General features: G+C 39.6%; 1 protein-coding gene across 2 annotated transcripts in view; it reads left to right on the forward strand.

Annotated features, from left to right (window-relative positions):
• Positions 1-26980, forward strand: part of COL4A1 (collagen type IV alpha 1 chain) — a 118962-nt gene that overhangs the window by 23537 nt on the left and 68445 nt on the right. For both annotated transcript variants that reach the window (XM_077781584.2, XM_085583769.1), the window contains exon 2: positions 26251-26301. In XM_077781584.2, the coding sequence (XP_077637710.1) occupies positions 26251-26301 (51 nt within the window). The remainder of the gene's footprint in view (positions 1-26250; positions 26302-26980) is intronic.

Genomic DNA, 26980 nt, shown 5'->3' on the forward strand with positions numbered 1-26980 from the left:
ACTGGGCACCGATACAGCTTTGTGCTGGTAAGGACAGAGAAAAAGGAGTGTTTTGCTGTTGATTTGATTTGTGCTGTGGGCTTGAGCTAACACACCCATCTGATAGTCAGAGATATATTGATTTTGAAAAGCTGTGGAAATGCTTCCATACCTGTGCGGCTTTTCATTCTTGTTTTGTTTATAGAAGGATATATATATAGAAATATATAGATACACTATATAGAAATATAGTTGTACAATAAAAATTCTCAGTAACCTCTTTTGAGCTGTAGGCATATGAATTTGGGGAAGGTTTTATACCTGAAAGAAGTATGAGTGTGTTAGAATAAACAGGTGAAAGACTGGAAACAAAAGCATTGGTAGAGCTTCCAGTCCCCTCCATGTCACAGGGGCTGGGGGACAAAGCCACCTCTGCATAACGCTGGTGCTGGGAAGCAGTGTGAAACAGATGCACCCAAAACACAATTTCCTGTTTCATAGAAGCAGCGAGTTCAGTGATTCCCCTCTCTGTGCTGGCTGCAGAAAAAAAAATTCTTGCGTTCTTCCGGGTATTTAACCCATCATCCAGTTACAGTTGTGAAAAAATACTAAAAGATTGGACTCCATAAAAGGAGATAATTTGAAGTTAATAGGCGCTGCTCTGTGTCACACAGAAATGGAACACAAGCTGTCATGCCTTTCACTCTTGTGTTCTGCTCTATTAAATTAATCTGACAATTTAATTCATGTCTGTACTAAACAAAACTTTACATGACATAATAGAAATTAGCCTGTGTTTCTGCCTCGTTGCCTCGGCTCTTTCATAATACTATAACTTTCTTCCTGCCTGAGGACAGCAGGGTGAGCCTCAGTGTGGGCTGAAAGGCAGGAGATTGAATACTTGAAGCTAAAAGGTTGGCAAAAATGTCCACCCTGCCTCTGCTGTGCTCCCTGATAGAGATTAACCTAAAGTGGTTAAATATACAACTTGATTTATGAAGCACAAAATTGCTTCCGCAAATGAAAGATACCTAAGCCTGTAGATGTAGGACAGTTTTTTTCTTTTTTCTTCAGTTAATACAGTAGCAACTGAACTAATGAAATAAATGAAATTCTGTGCATCCCACTATGTTCGATGAGCCAGGAGCAGCAACATCAGGTTAGGCTGATGATGATTGTTCCTAAAGTTTAAGGCAAATGGATTTTACAGCAGGGAATTGAATGTGAGAAAAATTTTACCTTAAATAACTGGAAATGAAGATTAGAGAGGAAGCAGCTGTGCCCAGCTGGCTGACGGCCATGGCAATGTAGCTCTTTTGGAAGTCTGGATGCCCTTGGTGCTGGGTGCTGTGCTTTCCTCCCCTCCATTGCTTTACCTATAGGCAGGTGGGAGACTGAGGCCCCTTGGATGCCCAGGATAAACCCATTTCTGTTTGGAGTGGCTGCCATGTTTCTGACCTCAAAGAAAGTGGGGGACAGAAGTAAGCCTCTTTTTTATCCCTTTATTCCCTGAGAGAGGACCCTGGAGCTGCTTTGGGGATGAGGGTGACGGCGTGGACACAAGGGAGGGCGGGGAAGGTGACTGAGATGATGGGGGTCAAGCAAAGAAGCTTGACATATGGAAGCCCTAATATATGGAACCTTGTTATGCTGACCAAATGTGACTAATGCTTGGAAGACTAATGGTCAGATGCCACCACTGATCTGTTAATTGAAGATGGCTTTTGTCTTAATCTCCTGTATTGCAACATGTTGGAGATATGCGTCACTAGATGTTTACTGTTGAAGATTACTGATGTTCTTCCAGACTGCCTTGTGTATGCTCAGTTTTGAAAACTTGAGTACAATTGTTCCACTGTGAATTTTAGAAACATATGTTCAAGCATATATATCTTTCATATTTCATTCATGCAGCTGCAGACAAAAACTTGGTACTATCTCTTACTTGAGAGAAAAAATAAAGGACGTGCTGTACCCATGGATGAGTCATGATTCATTTATGTTCTATGAGAAATTTTAAATGCTATTGCCTGACCTTTGTCATCTTTGTGTACAGTGGAAAAAATATGCTAAGCCAGGAATATCAATGAAAGTCTTCCCAATAACCATAAACAGGCAAGTAAGTTCCCATTGGGTTGGTTTTTTTTTTTGTTTTTTTTTTTTTTTTCGTTCTTCACTAAATGGATCTCTACTGTGGAACAAATGATGATGGCTGAGAATTTACAAGCTAAATAAGCTTTGAGATCATACAGCCTGCTAGACTAACCACCATTATCTGATCTTACATCAAAGGAATGGGGCTTTTTTGGTGGGCAAACGGAGTCTGGAGCAAACCCATCTGCTTCTGTGTTTTGAATTAAAAGAGTTATTTATTTTATTAATTAGTGGGTGATTTGGATAATGCATTTATTGCAAGTGTGCCTGTAGCCATGCCCTGTTCATTTGGTGCAGTACTGAAATGCGTGAAAGATGGTAGGGGAAAAAAGTCAAATCTTCACACCTAGACCTGAAATAAAGCTAGAATACCTAGGACAAGGTACATCTCCTGGGTTCATTCCCTCATGTGCTTGAAGCAGTGTTATTACCCAGTGGACTGTAATGCAGCAAACATTCCTTATCCACCCCCTTTCTCCCCAGGCATCTGGGATTTTTTTCATTGAGAGTTAATGTTTGGCTTGGAACTAATCTAACAGCTTACTACAGCTTGCTCTGTGGACCCAAGCATGCCCTGTAATGGATTAGATACATGTCCTTAGAATAGGAGGGATAATGTGTCTGCTGTCCAGGGATATTTGTGGGGGTGGCGGAGAAATTGGAATGCACAGATAATAAAATGCTCTTTCATTCATGTCAAAATTTTCGTGAAGTTTCATGATGCTATTTTCTGTCAGTGCATATTTTCCCAGTATGTGTTCTTGTCTGATAGTTTTTGTTACTTAATATCCTGTTTATTAACATGCACCCTAAAATGAGCTACAACATAAGGATATACTACTTGCACTTTTCATAGGAAAGTGGGAAATTGAAAGTAACTTCTTAGGCTGAAAAGGGACATTATAGGAGTACTCATCTATTAAGACCAAAAAAAAAGTCCAAATATTAAGGACATGGGCCTTTTAGATTTTGTTTTCTCCTGTCCAGATGAACTTTTAGAAATTGTGAAAATGGTGTGGAATTGTGAGTTGTGGTTGATGATGATTGTGAATGATAGTTTTAATAATCTCTGAAAAGGGGAAGAAGTAGAAAGTAGTTGGAAGAATAAAGTTGAGGTAGACAGTCTTCAACAGGCTCTGGAATGCTTTGGTAGGATCTTGCTGGAAGCAAGACTAAACAGTTAGTGTTGTACTTTTAAGCAACATAAACCATACAACCGCAATGGGAAAATCAGCAAGTGTAATCAGAAACTAATTGAGAGATGCACTGAGGAGATTGAGGGAGTTGGGGCACATTCCACAGAAAACGGCAGTGAGGCCAAATGACTAGAAACCTTTATAAGTACCATGGGCATACAAGGACAAACTTTGAAAGGGATGAATGAAATAAAAGGATTTGCGGGCATAATAGATACTCCTTGCAGATACCTTGCAGATGGTAAGAGAAAACCAAAAGGCAAGAAGTTGCACCTTAGTAACTGGAGATGAAAACCTTATGACTGAGGCTTATATGTTCAGGTGGTTAATGCATGCATCATCAGGAGTCTGAGCTATCTTGGGGAGGGAGCAAGCTAGAACCTACTTAAAATTAGATGGTTATTTTAAAGTCATTTGACCCCCATGACTCAGACTCATGGCAGCACTCACAGTCTAGCTTTTTTAAGCTGCAGAGCCATTAGACGGAGCAGTGTCTCTCTCCTGCCCCTGCCCAGTCCCAGGAGCTTACTCCCACTCCTGAACTCTGCCCCTTCTTGAGCTGCCACAGGAATTCATCCAGTTATGTGGCAAAACAGGGCAGGGAGTTGATTTGGCTCAAAAGTTTTGATGTTTTAAGAATGCTTTGTTATGTTAATTTTTGGAAAAGTGTTTTCACCTACCCAGTCCACTGTATGCTCATGTTGCTCGTAGAGGGGCATCACGGAAAGGTCTACTTTCGGTGGCTGGACTTACATCAACTGTTGGTGGACCTATAGCACTGCCTCATGAATGTAAGCCTGAAGTTCCAGCATATAGGAACTATAAGGGTGTAGTTGTATGTTATGCCTGATGTGATTGGCTGTATCTTCTTATGCTTAGCAATGAACTCTTGTTACGTCTGCTGTAATTAGCCTATTCTGAGCCAGTTCAAGTTCACTGGCCTGTGAAAAGCAGAATTATTCTTTTAAAAAGAATAGTGTACTTTTTAGGGGGGAGAATGGGATCATTCCTTTATGGTGGCAATGACTGAGTGAGTTGACTGAGAGACTCAGCTTCACCTTTGGTGAGTGGGCTGTAGTGGTCTTATAGTTGTCAGCAGCTATCATTGAGAAGTTACGTGAGGACAGATAAGCTGTAATAACCCCCTTTAAACGTTGGGAAAGGAATACCTGTGGACTCATTCAGACTACTCAGTTTTTCTCAAATTCCCCAGAAAGTTCCCTGGCCGACTAAACAGAGTGAAAGCACCCATGTAAATAAACACCCACGCGGTTCTTGCTGGCACCAGCTGCATTAAATCAGTTCAGTGACTCTGTAACACAGTAGCAAGTGGAGAGTGGGGAAAGAGCAGATAACAGTGATTTCAGTAATGATTTTAACAAGTCTCGTCTACTTTGTGATGCAAATGTCATGTGTTGGGTCGAATGGCAGAGGGAGACAGTGCCATGCCATCCTCCATGGGAGACTTGTGTAACCTGTCTGGAAAAAAAAGGAGGGACATCACTTCTCTGAAATGCAAGAAAAGAAAAAGAACCAAAAAACTTCAGCTAACTGAAAAGTTGTTTGTAAGTGGGTTAGAATAAATTCTTTCTTGTTCTCCAGGTAAGACAAGAATCATTACATTTCCAGGAGAAGGATTCTCCTGGAAGATTGGTCACTGAAGTACTAAGTGTTAGGAAAGACCAGAGGAGCACTAGGCAGGGGAAGTATAGTTGGTGCTCTCTTGAGATAGGAGGCTTAATAGCTTCTTGAGGTCTGTTTTTCATTATTTTCTAGTATTTCAACTTAAAGAGGAAACATGACTCTTAACTGCTAGTAAACACCAGCAGAAAAATTCAATGTGTGGACAATGAGCTACAAGATACCTTCAATGAAATTTATTTTGCTTCAGAGGAGCAGAAGGACTGTTTGGCATTATATGATGTCCTGTAGTTCTCTCAAATGTTGACATCAATAAACACTTGGAAAACTAATCAAACCATTCACATGCTATATTCTTATGTTTCTTCATTTCCCATCTTCCCCTTTGTGAAACTGCTTTTAATTTTTTGTTTGTTTGTTTCAAGAAGGAGGCTATGGGTGATTGCTATAAGCAAAATGGCTTTGCTTGGAAGTACCTCAAACTTCCTGAAATAAATGTGCAAAAGTTTTAGAGGATCTTTAGGTCTTTTTTGGGGGGGCTGTACACCAGATGGAGAGCCTAACTGCCTGTTCCCCCTGACCCTTTGTTTACATTTTTTTCAAATATTGGGGAAGAAAAGTACAAAAAAAATCAATTAAGGAAGAAGCATTAGTGAGGCTTTTATTTTATCAGAGAAATTGGAAATGTAAAAACATGCTTCACAAAATAAGTCTTTTCCTCTGTCCAATGCTGTTCTTTCTTGATAGCTGAATTTATCATTCTCCAAGATTCTTCATATTGCCTGTTACTATGAATTTTTAAGCATCTCTGGGACTGAATGTTCATAGGAGTTATGAGGCAGTATTTAAAAACTTAAGTGAATGTGATTGAACTGAGTGGGGCCTGTCTGGGAGCAGAGAGCAGTTTTAATGTTTCTGGTGTTGACAGAGGTGAGGGATGTGTGCTGCCAAACACGCCAGTCAATGTTGAAGAAAACTCCAGTGTCTCCTGAAAGGCTCTTTCCTCACCCCGCTTGCTTGCCCTCCCATGCAGCACAGCTTTTCAGCACTTCATGCATTTTACACAGAACATATGTATTGGGACAGTTTAGCAAAAAGACAGAGCCAATATATTATTCTCTTAATTTGGTTGGCATATGGCCTTGGATATATGTGCAGCTTACATTAGATGACATGAACCATGGATTTGGTATTTCAGGCTAAGTTTTTTAAGATTGTATTTTTTATGAAGATAATGCTTCTCCTAGTGGGAAAAGGAAGACTGTATTGTTGCTGTGACACATCTTTGTAATTTGAGATGACATTTCTTTTCAGAGCTTAGACTTTGTTAGATTCTAAAAAAATCCCAGATCCTGGGTATTCTAAACTACAGGCGAACACAGTTCAATAGAGGGATGCAAAAAATTATTTTTTTAGTAGTTTTCATCATTACTTAGGAGCCAAAAAGAAAGACATGTGTTCCCCCTGTGTTTAAGATCTACAAAAATACAAGATGCTGTGGCTTTCATAAAAGTTAGTCAAGATGAGAAGGATTCTTGATAACAAACAAAAAAATTACCCGCTTTAGGATTGGGTGGCAGCCCTATGTAAGTGTCAACACACCCAGACTGGAAGAGCCAGGGATGGACAGAGGCCTCCCTGGTACCCTCTCTTCCTTTAGTCACAGTCCTGACCCAGTCTTTGTTTACTGCCAATCTGTGCCTATCTGGAGAACTCCTCTTTTTTCACAGCTCACCTTTTCTCTGATCATCTCTTACTCACCAATCTTTTGTTAATGAAACTCCTTCATATTCTCCAGTTCTCCACATCTGATTCCTGTACCTCTACTGCCTCATCAGCAGGAGACTCTCACAGTTCCCTTTCTGAGGCTACCCTTGCTTTATCTGCCCTGCGTTACAGCTAATGGCATCTTCATCTTTCTCTAGGTTCCATGATCTAGTGCACCCATCCCAGCAGCCTCTTCAGTCCATCCTCTTATATGGTCCTTTTTGTCATAGAAAAAAACCTGTTCCTTTTGACTTTTGGCCATTTCCATACTCCAAGCCTCCTAGTACAGGAAGTCTCACCAGGGTTTTGGATGCTTGTGCACTTGTCCATCAGTCCTGCATGGTTCTGAAGCTGTGTGTGAGTGCATCTCCTGTCCTGCTCATTGTGAGGCTGCTTTGCCATGCTGCCCAAAGTATGCTGCTTCTGGGAGGTTGCTTCATTTCTCCTGGGATTCTGTTAATCATTGTTCAAAGGCTATATTTTAATTTTTTTCCCCTTGCTGATTTGCATGTCATTTAATTATGTTGATACTTGAAATAAATGAATATTTAAAATAGTATTTTGTTTTGCTTTTAAATTAATTGTCTGGTTAAAACCAGGATACATGATGCTAGACTCAGAGTAGAGCTCATCCCAGCTGGGGATGTAGTTCATCTCAAACTTCCTGCTTTAAAGAATGTTGGGGGTTCTTTTAGTAATAATTTCTCTCTTCTCTTAGTTAACTGTGTAAAAGAAACGATGGAAACAGGCGTGCTCAGAGTGCTATTTCAGAAAATTGGTGACAATACAAAGAGATCATCCATTTGTCTAATGAATGCTGGTGGTGGAAACTTAACTAATGTGTGTCTTTGGGGGAATTCATTGAAATTAAATGTGTGTATTGTGAAGATCCACACAGTAAGTACAATTTTTGCCTCCACTGACATGAATATCCCACTGACTAACTGAACTTCCAGCTCTGTCAATAAAGGAAATATAGTGAGATTGATTGGTTTTATATTCTTTTATTTCCAGACATGTTATTGTAATTCCTTCAGTATTGAAATATAAGTGCACCATGATTTGGAAGTATTTTAAATATCCCTAATTAATTCTTATTGCCTGGCAATGACTTAACTTCTAGGAGAAGCTGTTTCTCATGCAACTCTTCTAGAAGTCAAAGGTTAAAAAGCTATGCAGACAAATGGTGACGTTTGAGAAAAATTCACAGTGTCATTTGAACCAGCATAGTTCAAACTGTGTCAGAGTTTACAACATTTCCTGTTTTTGGTGCTTTGTAATTGTAATCTAATCTCTTTTGGTTTGGAGGAGAGATTAAATCATTGCCAGGGACTAATTTTCAAAAACTGAAAGTTCATGAAAAATCAGCTGGTTTTGCTTGAAAGTGGAGTAAGTCTCTGTGTTGAAGTGAAAATAGGAGGACAAATATTACAGTAGTCACTGAAAAGCAGTTGTCAACATACACCTCTCTAATGTTGTTTTTTCTTAGTAAAGGCTAAGACTTTGTAGAAAATTTATTTCTGTAATAATGCATTTTTATAATCCACTTCTATAACACTTTAAGTATCACTTTGCTAAATCCTGAAAGTACCTGTCAAGAATTCTTAAACTATGCCTGTAAAATGAATTTCTTTTTACAGCAGATTTATTATTATGTGCATTATACAGTTATTGCATTTGCATTGCTGGAACAGCTCTTGCCACTTCATGGTCATCCAAGTCCAAATCTGGTCATTCTACAGACTTAAAGAATGTGAATTGGTAGAGCAAACCAACAACTAAATATTAATGCTGCTGCATGCCTTTACAAGGTGGAACAAATCTGTCACATTACCATACAAGTAAGCTGTAAAATAAAGTCTCCAGGGACCTGTCACTGGTGTGGAAGTTTCCACACAGGACATGGCTGAGGCACTCCACAAATTGCCAAGAGTAGGATTAGGATGTGAGCTGGAAATGTGTCTGTCCCAGGTGTGGGCTTGTCCAGCACTGTGCATGTAAAAGAAGCCAACCTAAGGATTCTTCAGCATAGAACAACTTCAGCATTGTTTAGTTTGTCTTTGAGCTTTCACTGCCAAAGTACCCTTAAGACAACATTTAACTGCCAGTAGTGTCTTCTGGTCAGAAATAATCAAAAGCTTTCTGTATTTTTACATGTGTTTCTTAGAGCCTAATGGAAGTTTGCTTGTGATTCAAATATTTAAGAGGTGGTGCACATATTACTAGTGGCACTCAAAATAGAAAAGACTGAGAAAGTTTGTAAGTAAGGAAAAAGTTATGAAAGTCAATTTTCCTTCTGCCTTTTACTTTAGAATGAATTTTTTAGTTAGTTATTTGAATTAATCATGATTGTTGAGAGAAAACAAAGTATTTTTAATGTACTTTTTTGTTGTTGTTTTGTTTTGTTTTTTTTTTAGTAAAAGGCACATTTTTTAAATGTTCCATTACTTCTCCACAATTATTTAAAAATTCTAGAAGTAATACATTTGAGGTTTTGCAATGATAAAATTCAGATGCTTTTTTCTTTACAAAATGGCGACAAAAAGCCACCTAAAAGGAAGGAAGGATGTGAAAAATAAGACCAAAGGAAGAAGGATACTGTCTTAATGAGTATAGCAGAATCTTTGTGGTACTAGTTGCTTGATGTTTCCATCTTCCGACAGATGCTATTTTTGTGTGGATTTTTTCCAAGGGATGGAATGGTGATTCCATGATCTAAAAAGTGATACAATATACTGCTACAGGAGGCCTTGATTTAGGCATTCATGTTTTTGATGTGTACGTTTCAAGACATTCAATACATCCTGGGATGGTGACATGCTTCTGAGATAAAAACAGGGTTTTTTTGCTTTTGCAGTTAAACTAACTGTTTACCTTAGGAACTCCTAACTTTGGTTTTGGTATTTTGGATTATTTCAGAAAATCTGCCAAGTGTGGAGACATGAGATGACTTTATAATATGCTGTTCTTAACAGAGGATGTAAAATTCTTCTCACGTGAGACATAAAACAGCTATGTTGAATATTTATATGTTACTAATAAATAGTGATAAAGTCAGGATCCTATACTGAAGGTAAAAGCATTCGTGCTGATCTTTTACTTAGGTCAGTTGGAGCCCATCTTAAATTCATAAAGCTCTTTGACTTAGAAAACTGGACTGAATGTAGTCATATTTATTCAATAAAAGTTGTGCTCATATAGCCAAATCTAAAGGATTTTTTCTAACAAATCTAACAAGATTTTTCAAAGTTGTTGAATACTCTGAAGTTTCTGATCATAATTTTAGGTTATGTGATAGGTGCAACACTGTTGAAAGAAACTACTGCAGTGGTTTGATTCTGCTTAGTGCCCTGTAAATTTGAAAATGGTGAAGTTTATTTTGCTTAGTATAAAGGAAAAATTAATGTTAATGCTGTTGCGAAAGTAAACTTTATATGTGTTTTTTCCAGTGGTTTCTCATTATTTATATTTTTAAAATTGGTTGCTTTAAGTGTTGTCCCTATCCAGCAAAATGCCCATTTAGTTCCTCAGAACTTATTGGATGTTCAGAAACTCTTGAAGGTGTTTTGATTCACATGGCCTATTTAACAGCACTTTTCTCCCCTTTTTGAATAAATTGTGGCAAGGAGTCAAACACTATCAGTTCATATCAATAAAAAAAAAAAAGATCTTTTTCTTTTTTCTGTGTGGGTCCAGTTTTTGTTTTGACAAACAGTGTCTGTCCTCCCAGCCATTCTGCCGGTGTGCACAGTTTGTAAATCACTGTAGAATATGTTCCTTCTGTGAGATGCTGTGGCATGAGCATGTTTGTGACTGCAGATGTTTGGATTCTGATTGTTGAAGTCTGTGGAGATTAGTTTTGCTTTTTTTTTATTTTCCCTCTAATTTTAGTTGGAGTTGAAAGGAATGTCAGACAGAATATAATTGTAATTAATGATCTTAGATCTGCCGCTGTGGAGAGTCCTACAGGTTCTGCCATCTGAATGTCCTTCTCCTCCTTCTCCAGCTTCACACAACCTGTCTCTGTTCTTTGTGCTGCTTTTATTTGTCAACTAGCACTCCTAATCATAGATCATAGAACCTCCTGAATTGGAATGGACCCAGAAGGATCATTGAAGTCCAACTCCTGGTCCAGGGAGGGTTACCCAAAGAATCACACCATGTGCCTGAGACCATTGTCCAAATTCTTCTTGAGCTCTGTCAGGCTTGGTGCTGTGACCACTTCCCTGGGAGCCTGTTCCAGTGCCCAGCCACCCTCTGGGTGAAGAACCTTTTCCTTATATCCAACCTAAACATCCCCTTATACAAATTCAGGCCATTCCCTTGGGTCCTGTCACTGGTCACCACAGAGAAGAGATCAGTGCCTGCCCCTGCCCTTCCCCTCACAAGGAAGCCGTAACTGCAGTGAGGTCTCCCCTCAGCCTCCTCTTCTCCAGGCTGAACAGACCAAGTGACCTCAGCCCCTATGGCTTCCCCTCAAGGCCCTTCACCATCTTTGTTGCCCTCCTCCGGATGCTCTCTAATAGTTCAATATCTTTTTTATACTTTGACACCCAAAACTCGAGGTGAGGCCGCCCCAGCTCAGAGCAGAGCAGGACAATCCCCTCCCTTGCCCAGCTGGCCTTGCTGTGCCTGATGCCCCCAGGACAGGGTTGGCTCTCCTGGCTGCCAGGGCACTGCTGGCTCACGTTCAACTTGCCATCGACCCCCAGGTCTCTTTTTGTGGCACGGCTTTGTAGCTTCTTGTTCCCCAGTCTGTCCATACATCCAGGGTTGCCCTTTCCTGCACAGCAATGCTGTTTTCCTGCTTTCCTTTCTGCACTGTAAGTCCTCCAAGTAGTGCCAGTCTAGAGTGATGCTCACTGAGGTGATCAGGTGATGATAAGGGTGTGAACTCTCCAATTTCTGATGACTCTGGGAACTACTGGAATTTGCACAGTTTAATTATTAAAATGTTTTAAAATAAAGTAACTTCTGTTTCTTTCTAGCACTGTATATTACTTCAATTAAATGTTTTATCTTAATGAGGTATTTTTCAAACCCAAATTACTTTACTTGATGATCAAATAAGCTGTTAGAGACAGAGAATAATAAATATTATAAAAACCTAATATAAATAAATATCCTCTTAAAAGCAAGCAGCTCTGAAATTAAGGAAATAATTCCCTTATAAAACTTTTGCTTACATTACATCTGGTTAAAATATGCTAATGGTTACTATATCAAGCAGACTGAATCTGCCCTAGAAACTTGAATTATTTAATAATTGACTTTTTTCCTCTCTTCCAACTTCTGAATTACATCAAGTAGAAAGATGCATAAGGCAATTCAAATGGAGTAACCATTTTCTTTGTGCAAGAAACATGAGCTGAGCCCAAAGGAAATGTGATTTTAGTTTAAAAAGAATATTTTTTAGTAATTACTCTGTTGAAATTTATACACTCTTTTTGATCTTTACTGTGCAGATTTCTGATCTATAAGACAGTCAAACAGATGACACTGTTTAAATAAATAAAAAAAAGCTAGAAGATAACAATAAGGTCACTTAACTCCAGTCTAAAGAGTAATGCCAAAAGCAAAAGGCCCCTTGACAGTCATGAACACTTGCTATGTGTCTGTAAGGCAGTAGTCTCGGGTTTAAGGTTGTGTATAGGCCTTAATCCTGCCTATCCTGTGTATAGGCAGGATTAATAACCTTTTGGTTAATGACACACTTTTATTAAGTAGAGGTAGTGATTTTAATGACATCAGTTTTTAACTTTTCACACAGTGTAAATATGAGATTTTTTAAAAAGTGTTATTTAGATGTGTGGTTTAAAGTGTGGTCTGTTCTAGGGAGTGATTTGGGAATACATCTGGCGTGTTAAGGATGTTGCCATAAGAATGACATGTTCTGAACTTTGAGTTTTAGTATGACTTTTGCAGATGTGCTGGCATTGAAAGGCAGTCTCGTGATGTGACTTTGGGTGGTTTTGCTCACATTTATCACTTTTATTCCTGTTTTTTTGAGGGCACTTGTTACTTAAAATTTTCAATACTTGCATATTTTATAGTGAAATTATTAAGTGGAACATTTTTTCATTCATGAATCTATGTGGAATGTTCTGAAACACTTATCATTTGCAACGAGCATTAATTCTAGCAATATGCTGGTCTGTTAGGACTGTGATACTTCACATTTATTTTGTACATGACTTGAGGACTGTATCTGAGGGTAATTTTCTTGAGTTTATGCTGCTATGTTAGTGCTGAGAAGGTAGTGCAGATCACAAGGATGTATGCTTAAGGATAAAGGATAATTTTAAATTTTAAATTTCTTCCTAGATGTACTCTGCATGACACCTCTTCTAGAGGTGTTCACAGGCTATGAAGGTTTTAGGAAAGCTCATTTTCAAAATCTCTCTGAGTCTCCTGAGATTTGCTAGTTATGGTATAAAGCCATGTTGTTGGGGCGGCAATGTATGATCATCTTTGTATTTAGGAAGCCTGGCTAGGCTTGCAGTCACATTACAAGTAGCTGCTACAGTGAATTCAGCCAGCATCCAAAATGATATGAAGCTGGTCAACCTATTTTCAAAAAATATCCTGCAGACACAGATGAAATGGGGTTATTAAATATACAGGTCATACAGGTATAGAAAATGGAAAGTAATGATTGAATTTTTTTCAAGAACAATTCAGATAAGCCTAACTTTAGGGATACTTTCAACCTTCTTTCACAAATATCAATAAAAATGAAAGTGCCTTTGTTGGTTACCCTATTGGAGAAGGGAGTTTGATCAATAGTATTTTAGTTTAAAGATAAACTCTGGAACCTCCATCTTTTTCTGTCACAACAGTGTGCAGTAGCTCGTAAATTTATCAATTTACCAATTTATCTCATAAAATGATACATGCCTTTGATAATTAAAGTACTTGTGACACCTATCTTAAGCCCCCTGCATGAGAGTGTTCCTAGGCAGTTTTGCCTGTGGTCCTGTTTGCATTGTCTTGCCCCTCCACCATGGCAGCATTTATTTGATTGAACTCAATGTGAAGGTAATTCAATAAACTAAACTGTACCATTAAAAAAAATGTGAGCAAAAAGGTCACTGTATTTAGTCCTCACATAGTTTTTAATTCCAGGCTGGGTCTGATGTTTTGAAGTGGCAGGACAAGAGTAGGGCTGGGACTGCAGAAGGGAGAAGCATGTGGCAGGTCCCAGGAAGAAAGGTGGCTGTGGCTTTACCCGTTGTGACCCAACCTTTCATCAGGTCTCAGGAGGAAAGGCCTTTGTTATGTCCTTTGTCTTGCCCTTTGCGTGCCTTATACCTCTTATTGGCAGGATCTTTTTTTGGAAGAACTCTGAAATGGATACTCAGCCTGCTTCTATAGTAGCCTGTGTTTATTAACTTCAGAAAATTTTGATTAATTTTTTTGATGAAGTATGAGATCTTTAGTATTGACCTTTTACTGGATGAATGGCCTTAAGCTTATTGTTTCTATTTCTAAATAACAAACATGGATTTTTAGGCCTGTTTGTGTCTGCCTAATCAGTGGAAGATATCTTATTGCTGAAACATTATCTGTCTTCTTCTTACAGTTTTTAAATAAGCTGCTCATAAAATATTTGTAGCTGAATCTCAATTCTCATCAATGTTTGCATTTCTGCTGACCTCTACATGCAGGAGTTACAGGAGTACAGGTTAGGCAAATGTTTAATTTTACTCAGCTATAACTTTTCCATCACGCAGGAAGTTGCCATAGAAAAGAATGGATTTTCAGCCTCTCTTCTAAACCATGTTATTTCCGTTTCTGCAATGAGCGTTATTTACTTTTCTTTTTGTACCTAATTAGTACTGCATTTTTGTAAACTGTCAGATATCAAGCACTTCTCTGGATGCTCATGAAGTATGCTTTTATTTACAAAATGCAGTCAGCAACTGAAGTGGTACAATAAAAATTATGTTGTATGCTTTACAAGAGGAAAAAAATTAATTTTTGTCAGCTTCCTGTCTAGTCAACAAAGAAACATAAAAGAAAGAGAGGACTGACAAGTTTGTTTCCTTTTGCGTCTGGCAAATGTTGCACACTAAAATAATATTTCCTGTGGCTATTTTGCTGTCATGCTCCAACATTTCAATTTTTATTAAAATTGAGTTTTCAAATGTCAATTTAGAAAAATATGGGTTGGAGAAAATTTTGTATGTTTTTCATTTGGGCCAGACAAATAAATTAGCGAACATGTTGATAGCTCTGGTTTTAACTTGTGACTATATTTTAAAAATGGTAAAAGCATCCATGACCTGACACATAAGTAAAAGTGAGTTCCGTGGCTGAAAAATAAAATAAAAAGGAAAAAAAAAAGTTGTTTGACAATAAATCTATGTTATTATTTAGTTACATTTTTAATACAAATTGCTCTTTAATTGATGTGTTTATTTGCTGTGCAATGTGCATTTAGAATGTCATGATCCAGTTGCAAGTGAAAATGGTTTTTGGATCAAGGAGCTAATTTGCGTAGGAAGACATGGCACTATAGTTTCTACCAGAATAAATATTCTGCTGTGTTTATGTAAGGGTGGAATTCAGAGCAAGTTACAGGTTTGGGCTACAGGACTTCAGGGCAATATAAGCCACACTGATGATTTGCACTGCCTTTCTCTGAACTCTTTTATGCCTCAAGGGCTCTTAACTGAAATACAACACAAGGTGTAACTACTGCAAATGTGTGTTTAATGAGACAAAGTGTTAATTTAAACCATCTAATTTGTACCTAAATCTCCTTTCTGTGTAATTTTGCTGTTCACTGGATGTACAAGGAAGACAGCAACATCCTGAAAGAAATCCAATCCATCCACTCCCTGTAAGCCTAGTGCACAGAAATGCTGTGAGCTCTTGCAAGTCATTCAAGTGTTAGCTTTTATTCCAATGTTGTGACACTGCTGCTTATCAGGTAGCGAAAGATGTGGGCTCCTCTCCATACCTCCTAATTCTCAGAGAAGTTTTGCTATTCATAGGGTGATGCTCATCATAGTTTTTTTGAAGTCAGGTAGGAGGGATTCAAATTGCCATAAGCTATGGGTGTCCAAGTGTGTTTGTTCAAGACAGGGGCTGTTGTTCACTGAGGGAAGTATTTTCCTACTGCTGGCATTGTCTATGAAGGATCTAGAGCCCACATTTTGCTCCAGATGAGGGGCATTGTAGAGTCTTGCACAGCAGATCTGTGAACTGAAATAGTGATCTGGGGGTTACTTTTCAATTATCTGTCCAATTGCTGAATGTCATATGTGTTTTGAGGGGTGAGGTTTGTTTTAGGATTTTTTTTCCTCTTCTTTTCTTCTCTCTAAACTCTTTCTTAAAAGACACCACCCCTTGGAAAAGCCCAAGTTTTTCCACTTACCTGGTGCTTCTTAGAATGGAATAAAGGGTTCTTTGGGATCGTTTCTTTGTAACAGCAAAGGAAAGTAAAAACTCACTTTTTTGACTTCTGGTCAACCATCTTTGTGCTTCTTAACTGGAGCTGAGTCCTCACTTATCTGTTGAGCAAGGGCTTTTGTTAAACCATAAGCTTTGCATTTAAGAAGAATATCTCTTGAAGTTGGGTCTCTTCAGCAGTCAGACAGACCCATATGCATCTGGAGTCTTTAGATATGCAGCAATGTCCTTTGAAATGTAGCTTGAACTGAGTGGATTATTTCTGGGGTATGCAGAGTCTTTAGGAGAAAAGATGTTGGTGTGTCCTGAAGAGAAAGCAGCTCATAATCAATGGCATCCTTGACTAGAGAAAAAGACAAAATCCAGTGGCCTGTTAAGGAGCAGAGAAAGCAATACTTCCCCTTATGGCTTTTTAGTAGTCCAAACAGATTTGTTGCTAAAATTATCAGTGTAATTGAACTAAAGTAGTAAGATGGAGGTTAAGAGGAGGTGCCCAGATAGATTGATGACTGGTAATTTGTTAAAATATTTGAGAGAAAAAGCATGGGGTAGACTTTTGTTACTGCTTCCAGTCCAAAAATCATTATAGTGCAAATAGTCCAAAAATGTGTATAATTTTAGGAAATACTCTTCCAATTTTAGACCTTCCCTGCAGTGCTGCAGTTTCTAGAGCTGACTGTCTGCAAAAAATGGCTGAAATCTTTCACTGGGGCAATTAAATACAGCTTTTTTTTTTTTTTTTTTTTTTTTTCCTGTGACAGTGATATTGTCATAGGATGAACCTGTTTGGAAGAACTTTGAGATCTGTGGGGAAGAAAAGTGGGTTAAGTAGGTTTATCAAATGAATTTTTGTGTATTTTGGCTTGCTGCTAAGTAGACTAAACATGCTACATGCTTTTTAAATCCTGTGTTTGACAAGGATGTTGAACTGCTGTGGTTACTACTGCTGCTTCCAGAATACCATAAGGCTCTTAATATGTACAAATTAGTTGCTCGTTAACAATCTTGTGATTAGTTGTTGAGTCTGTTGGCCAGAGTGAGGCCATTGTTACCCTACCTGTCTCCTCTTCCCAGTATTACTGAGGAGATGAGTGAGCTGGTGTTTGAAGTGCAAACAATATATTTAAAATAGTTTATATTAATTGTTACTATTTCATTATCAGAAATTTTGAAAAACTTGAGGCTCCTTTCAGAAGGAAAAATAAATTCACATGTTTTACTCAAGAAATCGCTTGGACAGTTCTGATAAATTTTTGCAATAGAAGTTGCATACGTTCTAGTAAAATTTGCTAATCTTTAAATGCCCTGATAGATACCTCCTGGAAAGGTTTTAGTGCCAAGTTGTATATACCTGCAACATGCCATGGAGATCAGTGGAGTCTTCCATTAAGGTTTTCCTTGCAGAAGCTGCAGCACTTGACAGATATGGGCAAGTCTTCCTGGTAAGGTCAGACAGGGCTGTGCATTCCAGGTGTTCTTGCTGTGCTGGTACAGCCACGGCTTCAGGGAGTGATTGCAGCACTGCTCTGTTTGTGCTGAGGAACTGCTGCCCATGCCTGTGCAGAGCCTGGCTGCAGGGCAGTCATACCCACGTAAAGCCACTTTGTTTCCTGAGTAATGCAAATTCAAGCCTGGGAGAACTGAAGGGTAAGAGCTGCTGATGGGGAGCAAAGGACTAAGAAGGAGCACAGGGATCCTGGTCATGCAGTGTAGGTGGCATGAAGGCAGGAGGCCTGGGCAAGACCTTGCCAGTGGTGATGGTGTTACCTGGAAGTGCACACAGCCTCCTTCGCTGGTGATGGATCACACTGCAGGAGGGTGGTAAAAGGACATTAGGTTGCACAAATAGTGCTCAGGGAAAAGCCCTGCTAAGGTGGTGTGAGTTCAGGACACAGCAGTCTGTGCCTGTGCTGGACTCTGTGTCACTTGGGTTTCTCCTCTGTGCTCAGACAAGTCCAGTTTATCTTCTGTGCTTTTTTCACATTCTTTGGTGTGCATCCCAACTAAGAAGATATTGGTTCTCCATTTATTTAGTCTAGGCGAGAATGGTGGGGGCTGAAGACCTTTGCTTCCCAGCACTGTGTTTTTTAAAAGCTGTTACTTCTAAATGTATTTGCTTATGTTGATGTTCCTGTGTATCAGCTAACGGAAGGGAAAGCACCGCTCATGGTTGTGCCGTACACGTTTGCAAAACGGCTTCACCAGCTTCCTGCATATCTGTCCTGAGGCATCTCCTTTGCTTTTGGGTTTATGAAAATGCCTTTCTTGACAGGAACTACAGTGCAGGAGGGCTGCACCTCCCCTGCAGACTTGCTCCTTCAGTGCACTCCCCAAGGTAATGGGGGCTTGCTGGGGCCAGACGAGTTTAAAGAGAAGACTCAGTGATTGGGTGGACAGTGTAGCAGAGATGGCCTCTGCATCAGGATCAAACCCACAGCAGCCACAGGGATGATCTTGTGCCCTACATGGCCCATGGTGGCACAGTTCTGGGGGTGGTTGCCACCATGGCACACATCTCTTACCTCATTCCCAGTTCTGCTTAGAGAGGGTTGCTCCCTGTGAGGGGAGAGAGGGAGGAAATCCACCTTGGCATTTCCCTCTCATCCTGGTTCAGCCTCCAGCCTGGGTCAGGAAAGCACTGGGAGGTGGAAGGTGCCTGGGAAGGGCTGCATTGCCTGCTGAGCTGGTGGCCACCACCACCTCTCCCTCTGCCCCTGCCTAGTTTTGGTGGCATTGTGTTTTGCCTCCCTGCTGTAACTGTTTTGGAGAAGGCTTTCAGCCACACTGAGTGCCCATACTCAGACTTATTATGGGTACCCTCTGTGCTTGTGAAAATGGGGTAGTGCACTGAAGAGGAAAGGCACAGGGGCCAAAGAAACTCTGAGACATTTCTAGAAAGCAGTGAAGTCCTGCAGGTGTGGATTTATTCAGAAGACAGCAAGAAGACTGCACCACCAGTCACCACACCACTGTAATGACACAGTTTCCATTTACCAGGTTATGGGTAGATCCAGCTTTGTACCTCTGGCAGGTGCTGTAAGTGGTTCTGTGGGTCCATCCCATAAGGCAGCAAGAAAAACAAACTTGTGTGATTTGTTTCAGAGTCCACAACCTCTCTGCCTCATGAACAAGAAAGAAGTCTGATGTTCTGTTAGCCCTCCACTTGTATACATGGAGATTGCTAATGCCAGTTTCACCAAACACATGAGTTACTAGACAGGGGTTTGGATCTGTTCCATGCAGGAGTTTTTCTGCAGTTTGCTTTGTGAGCTCCAGGGTAGTTGTGTATGAGGCGGAACTCTGCAATAGCCATGGGGGGTTCTGCAACATGATTTCCTGTCCTCTCTGCAGGTTTTTTCCAAGTTAGCAAGATGAGGAATGTGCATTTCTTACCTGTATCAAATGGCTTCAGTTTGCCTGTTCACAAAGTAGAAGAGCTGAGTGACAATTGGTAGCAGTGATTACCATAATCGAATTTAGGAAGGGTCATGCCCTTTGAAATGTATTCCTGAAAGTGCTTGTCACTGGGTGTTAGGAAGATCTGGAACATGCTCTAATCCTCAGCTGTCAGTGAAGTAACAGCGGTGACTGCAACGCCCGAAGATCTTACTAGCACCTGGAATTTTTTTTCACTTCTTTGCAAATAAAACTAAAAGTGGAGTTCTTGTATAAGAAAAGGGTGCAAAACGTACTGGATGGATTGGTAAATACAGCCTTCTCTGCTGGAGGCTGAGCAGTATCTGACAGACCCTGGAAATAGACCTGTTAGTAGATAATGCTTATGGGAGGCTTTTTTAGTTTGTATTCACAAACCAGTTATTTGCTTTGAGCTGTGCAGTATGGAGTTCTATAATGTGATGTTCTGAAATTTCCCTAAGTAAGCAGATACCTTGATTGTTTCCAGAGTTTCCTGTAAAAGAATGTAGCTAGAGGAAACAGTTGTTCTAAATGTTGTTTCTGTCCAAATATGGAACAACAGGAATAACTATATTTCCTGTGAACTAACGGGAAGCCCCCTGAATTTGCATCACTTTGTGAAAATGATGTTCACATCACTGACAGGAAGGTCATATTCACAAAGCAGCCCTTAGGGTAGTCCCATGACCCTACCTCCAGGATAGACCCCTGGGGAATTTGGAAAAGAATGTAAAAAATGAGGTCCCCAGCAACAAAACATTTCAGTGCCAGCAACCTGATATTCTTTAGATTAAGAAGACACAAGTCTTTTTTCAGCATATTTTAAGTGAAGTACTTCCAACTGATGCTAATTTACAAAATAAATATTTTCATGAATAGTTAGTTTAAAAGCTACTAAATTCTGACAATTTGCTAGTATTCCTTTGAGTGACTAAAGTACACTGGAGATAGATAAAAATCTGTGGTCTGTCTGCAATTTTTGTATGAACATCCTGCATGATAATGGTACTACTAAAAACAACAACAAAACAGCCCAGCGGCCAGCCAAACAGAAAAACCATGCCAAAAATATATGAACAGCCTACTCCTGTCCCAATAGCCATAATGATTGTTTTTCCAGTTATATTTTATAGAGTTTTTCTTAAAATTAATTATCTTCTGAAAAGTGTACAAGGCTTTTCTCAGACTCACAGAATATTCTGAGTTGGAAGGCATCCACAAGGATTATTGAGTCCAGCTTTTAATGTAAATGGCCACATACAGGGATTGGACCCACAATCTTGGTGTTACTAGCGCCATGCTCCAATCAACTGAGCTAAACTTTTAAATAAAACCAGAGCTGAATTGTTATAATTAGTTCAAATTTCATCATGCACAGCAATACTTCAGAAAGTGACTTGCTGTTCTTTTCAGATATTACAAATATGTTAATTTGGGACTCTAAACTTAAAGTTCCCCTCAGACTAACAGAACTACTAAAATCATGCACTGACATGCAAGTAATCATGAAGTGCCACAGTTTTCCACTGTGTAGGTTTGTTTTCATCTGGTCCAAAGCATTCCTAGAAGATACATTAGAAGAATGGCTCTGCATTTACAGAGAGAAATGAGTGGGGACCACTTCTGCTTCCTCCTGTTACACTCATGTACATCAGCCTACAAGCAAAGAAGGTCTTCAGAAGAATGAGTATTGTAGTCCTGAAGTTTAATGAATATTTGGAGATTACTGGGTTGTATTTCCCTTGCTTAAACACATGCATCTGGTACCTTCTGAAATATTTACATAGACCAGGAATGTAGGGGAGAGCTGTTCCCACCTGGCCTGGCAATTGAAAGCAGGTGATATCCCACAGGACATCCTAAATGGCACTGTTCTGCTGTCCTCTGTGAAGACTGGATCTGCAGAAAATTGAAATGACACAACCAAGAACTTTAACTAGCTACTGCATGACAGAAGCTTCCAGTCACTGCTGACGAGAGCTGAACTTAATTTGATGACCTAGAGGGTTAAAGCTTCAAAACCAATGTCTTCCCTCAGTTTTGGGAATTCCCTGAGCAGTCATAACTGGAGTCTACCCATAATCTGCTGGGGAAAAAAATTAAAAAAGGACATGAAGATAAGTTGCCAGCTGTGGTTTGTGAAGGGTATTTTTGTTTGTTTTGTTTTTTAATAATGAGAAAAATAACTCTGGAGAGGAGGAAAGAGTGAGCTTGCTGATATTAAAAAAAAAATCATAAAATTTGTCCTTTTGTCCACTATTTTTCTGTCTGTAGACATCTGAAATTGATGAGTTTACAGAAGACATGAGAACTGTGCTCAACTTCTGGTCTGCGCTTTAAGTCATCAAAATGAAGGAATAGCAGATGTTCCTTTTCCTGAACCATTTTAAGACTTGAAGTTCAAATAATCAGTCCAGAAAAACTGTCTTTGTATAACTCCTTTAAGGAGTTATACACCCCTTTAAGGGTGTATAACTAAATTTTGCTAATTGCTAAGACAGTGCAGGTTGGATTTTTTTATTTTTCTTTGTCCTAGCTAAGTGTAAATCAGGAGTTTTAGCTAATTTTTTTTAAAGTTATTAATGGACTGTAAATCAGTTAACAAAATATTAATTTTAACTGGAATATAGCAGTGGTTTCCTCTAGTGGTACTTTGCACACAAAAGAGCAGTAGTTATATCTAAAGGTTGAAGACAAGAATAGAAATACAGCCAGGCAGCTATTTTGACATTCTGGAAAGAGAAGAAAATATGAGAGGAATGCAAGATAAGTGTCCTGCTGTTGGTATCAACTCCCTTTTTCTGTATTTGGTGGGATGTAAAATGTGAAGATATTATTGATCCAACTCTCATGTCAGCTACATGAGTTGTATGCATGTGCACTTAGGAAGAAGTGCAGTGTCTACTACATAGGGATAAATCTCCCTTGGGCTTCCAAGAGACTGGGTTTATACAGAGGTGGAAAGAGGTTGATTTTGTGTAGAGAAGAGATTCAGACCTAAAGTTGTCACTGTCAAGCAGCCATCCTATTGGCTTAGTCTTTCTTGTGTTTCAGCTTGAAACTGCTATTGGAATTCAGCTCAAATTGGGGTTTAAACTAAAGCAATATAGAGTAGGAAATCTACACTGCTTAATCAGAAAACATCATCAGTTCAAGCATCCTATCTAAACAGAAATTGTCATTTTATAACAAATTAATCATGAGGTGAAGTAATTATGATTATTTTTACCTTTTTGAAGCACTTCGGCTATGAATTAGGTAATTTGTGAATAGTCACAAAGATTTTTGATATCTGTTGTAGCCTCATCAATTCACAGGATTTTTTGTGATCTGAAAGACATTATATTTGTGCAGGAGAAATGACTATGTTCCCTGGAATGAGATTTTTAACATGAACAGAGTTAAGTAACCAGGGAGAGTTTAATTAAATTTTTACCTTACTGTTGTGCTTTACAGGCTACAATGTGAACTCGATTGATACCTAAGCAATTAGCCTAAGCTGGTGGCTGCTCAACAGCTGCAACTCAGTCAGCAGAGCCTGAGGTGATACTGTGGGAAAGAGAACTACATTTTGTCTTGAGAAATGCACTTCTGTAAGGGAGTGTAGCTTCCAAGAACTGGCTCTGCCTTTGTATTTTTTTGGAGATGTCTGTAGCCTCCAGAAATGGTGCATTTCCAAATATGGCAGTCATCTCCCTCCTAGGCTGCTCATCTGGCTGTTTGCATCGTTCCTGTGCAAGTTCCAAGCAGTAGTGCTCCAATGCCAGGAAAGTAGCTGGATGTGGAAAAACTGGGCAAAACGCAACAAGTCTGTAGCTGCAATCTGACAGATGTCTTACAGGCTGTGTTGCAGAACAGAGTTTATTCCGTCTGCTGCAGGGAATTTTAGCAGCTTTCTCAGCTCTGTCACTGACAGGGCTTAAGGCTTGTAAGGCTCAGTATGTGGGTCATGGAAGCTAGAGGTCCAGACTGGGATGCCCATTCATTAGCAGGATTTTTTTTTAACTAAATGTGATAGAAAATAAATAGGTGTCCTTTAGGCAAACACCCAGGCTGCATGTAGCACCTCTGTGTGTGTTGTGTAAAAAGGAATGTAATCTTTTTATAGTTTAATACTGATTTGCTAGGATGATTCACTAAGCTTATCAGTTGCAGACAGTCTGGGAGAATGAAATGGAATGGAAATACTTGTCAAGAAATGAAACAATTTGCTTCACTAAAATAAGCTTCTGCTTCTGGGCAGATTTATATTTTGTGGGCGGAGGAAGATAAGATTAATGTCCTCTAATGTTACATGAGAGGCTGGCCTGTGGTGCAAGGAAGCTATGGCTATTTGAAAATTGTGAGTGTACCATGCAAAATAGGGGAGGTACCTGGTGAAGTGCACCTGGGCAAAGTCTTTGGATTAGCCTGTAACTGGCTCCTAGACAAGGGATAAAGAGACTGCCTTTTCATCTACCACTCCCCCCACAGATTATGCTTCCTGCCCAGCACTTTTCCTTCTCTGTTTTGACACTTGGAGGACAGCAGTGATTGTTACAAGCTCCATGCAGTTTCTGGGGAAGGCATTGTCTCTATGAGGATGTCTGGGAGATATGACAGTTATTTCTCTCTGTTTGTCTCAGCATCTCTATTCATATATAGTGGGAAATCATTAAGTGGTTTATTCATGTTATGAGACTGATTTAAAACCAAAGTTTAGAAAGGAACAATAATTTGCATAGTTTCAGTTTAATTGCCTTGTGGTGATTCCTGTACTTGATATAATCATCCTTCCCTCTTCCAGCATCTCATTGCATAAGTCTCCCTTTGACCTCCTTAAAGTGGTCTTTGATCCACAAGCTTCTTCCAGTCTGGCCTTCCCATCTTCCCAGAGAAACAGAAGGAAATACTTCATACTTCTTCTTAGTATAGGCAGAGTGTTATCACATTGCTCAGATTATAAATGCATTTTAGTAGTTGAGATAATGCTATTCAGCAGTGGCTGTCATCACTGGCCAGCCTCCCACCCACCCACAGAGGCTGCAGTCAGTGATAGCAGGAGATGATGTTACTGTAAAATAAAGGCAGTGTTTTGTAGAGCAGGTGCCTGTTCTGGCATGGCAGGCTGCAGCCCTTGCCCCAAACAGGACCTTGTACAGTCGTACTGTCTGGTGCTCAGTACCTTCTTACCTTCCTTGCCTTTGGTTATTCTAATCTGAGGCATTAAAAAAACAGGAAAAATTGAATATAATGGACTCATTTTTGTGGGGAAAAAAAGAGGCTCAAAAGCACAAGCCCATTCTTCTGGCTATGCTAAATTTGAGAACAAAACCATACTTAAATAACAACATAGTTTTTTTCTAAAGCAGTGCATGTTAAATAATAGGCTGAAGGAAATATGCAGGGATTAACTTGAAAACAGATGTTTATAATGATTCAGTAACCTATGTTAAGTACATTCCCAGATGCAATTAAAACAGACTTCTTCTGAATTTAGGGGATGTGTTGATAAAACTGATAACATTCTGCATGATCCTGGAGGAGGAAGTATGAGCTGCAAGCAGGCGTCCTCCAGCTGAGATGTCATCAGGTCTGAAAATTAAGAGAGGTCACACCAGGTCAATTCTTGTAATGGGAGACCCAATGTTTTTCCAGGCATAACCATGTCCTGCAAGGAGTAAAGCTGATTATTCAGTGGGTGGCACAATTCCCTTCTGATCCTTCCTGGGGTTGCACTGCAGCATGTCTTGGTGTTGTCTTCAGATCCACTTCACTTTCTGCTTTATATGATAAAAACTCCTTCTAATCATGTTAATTCTCACCTTTGTGTGAATTTATAATATAATGTGGCATAATAATGTAAGATAAAAAATTGTAACTATTTTTGCTTTATGTCAGTATGGAGAAAATAAATTCAGTGGATGTACATATACAAACAAAAGGTGTCAGCAAAAGCAATAAATTTTTCAGGAGATAGCACTGTAGTTTTATTGGACAGCCTTTTTTTTTTTAGTATTAAAGTGCCATTTCTCTTTGATGCTTTACTTTAAAATAAAATATATTTGCCAAGTAAAAATGTTACTGTATTATTTAATTTTCTGGGGTAATATTTATTGGCCTCATTGGGAGTTTTCTAAATTCAAAATGGATTAGGCACATTTTCTTTTCATTTCCCAGCAGTACTGAGATTCCAGTAGACTGTGGAGCCTGCAGGTGTAGAGGGACAGGTGCCCAGCATCTGTGCTGAAAGCTGTCTCAGGGGAGGTGCTGTCCCTGACTGCTTCTGAATACTGGCCTGAAGGGGCTGCTGGAGGATCTCCTGTATGTTGGTGGAATATTCACTGATACAGATGTTTTGCTTCTTTTTCTCATAGTTTGTTTCTGAGGGGCATGACAACAGTAAAAGCAATTGACTGCTGAGTTGCTTACCCGTTGCTTCATGATTATGATGAGGAAAAGTAGAGAGTAGCTCTGATGCACTTAAGAGCATCTTTGGTAACCCAAAGTGACTGTAAGATTTTACCTGTGCACCAGTTAATCTGACTTGTTTCGTGTTACTGTATTGTCTTAAGCAAACTTTCCCTGCACTGACCAGCCTTGCAGTCAGTGGGGTGCTGCTGACATCCCTGGCTCATTACAGTATGTTTTGCCTGTCACCCAGTTCAGACATTTAATTCTCAATTTCTTCTATTTTCAGGGATGTTCCGGTTGTGGAAAATGTGATTGCAGTGGAGTAAAAGGGCAAAAGGTAAGCCAGCTCTCTCCATTTCATTTTCTTGCCTATTTCAACAACAGGGTATAAAATCTACTGGGAATCAGGTGAGCCATTGGGTTCAGCAAAGGCTTGCAGAGCCAGGGAGCATTGCCAGCAGTGCCATCAGCAGGGTTTCCGAGCAGCAGCCGTCTCTGCAGAGGGCAGGAGGGCCAGGGCTGGGGGCAGGTGAATGTCCTCACTGTGGAGGGAAGCCCCCAGCCCAATGTGGCCGTGCCCTTTCCCATTGAGTGGGACGCTGAGCCATCGCTGTCACCTTTCCCTCACCTCATCTCCAGCCTTTCAGTGAGTAGCAGGCTTGACATCCTGACTATCTCTAGAAGTGAGGCAAGCAGTTCAGTTCAGAAATGCTCCTCTCAGCATGCCATGCAGATTGCTCTGCAGGATGGCTGTGATGCATCATAATCAATGTACCCTGACCGGGGTTAGCCCTGGGAGGCAAAGACTTGCAGTAGGAAGAGGGAGGTTAATGATCAGCTTAGATGCAGAAAAGTGTTGCAGGTCAAGAAAAAAAAAAAATTAAAACTTTTGACAGAACCTTACAAATGAGTTTTAGAGTTCCCATTCAGTTATCTAAACTTCTATATGAAACAAAAAAAGGCACTTTAAAGTCCTCTTTTAAAGACAGTAACAGTGAAGAAAAATTGCAGTGAAC

The sequence above is a fragment of the Lonchura striata genome, chromosome 1 (assembly GCF_050655825.1).
Source record: "Lonchura striata isolate lonStrDom1 chromosome 1, ASM5065582v1, whole genome shotgun sequence".
Taxonomy (NCBI): domain Eukaryota; kingdom Metazoa; phylum Chordata; class Aves; order Passeriformes; family Estrildidae; genus Lonchura; species Lonchura striata.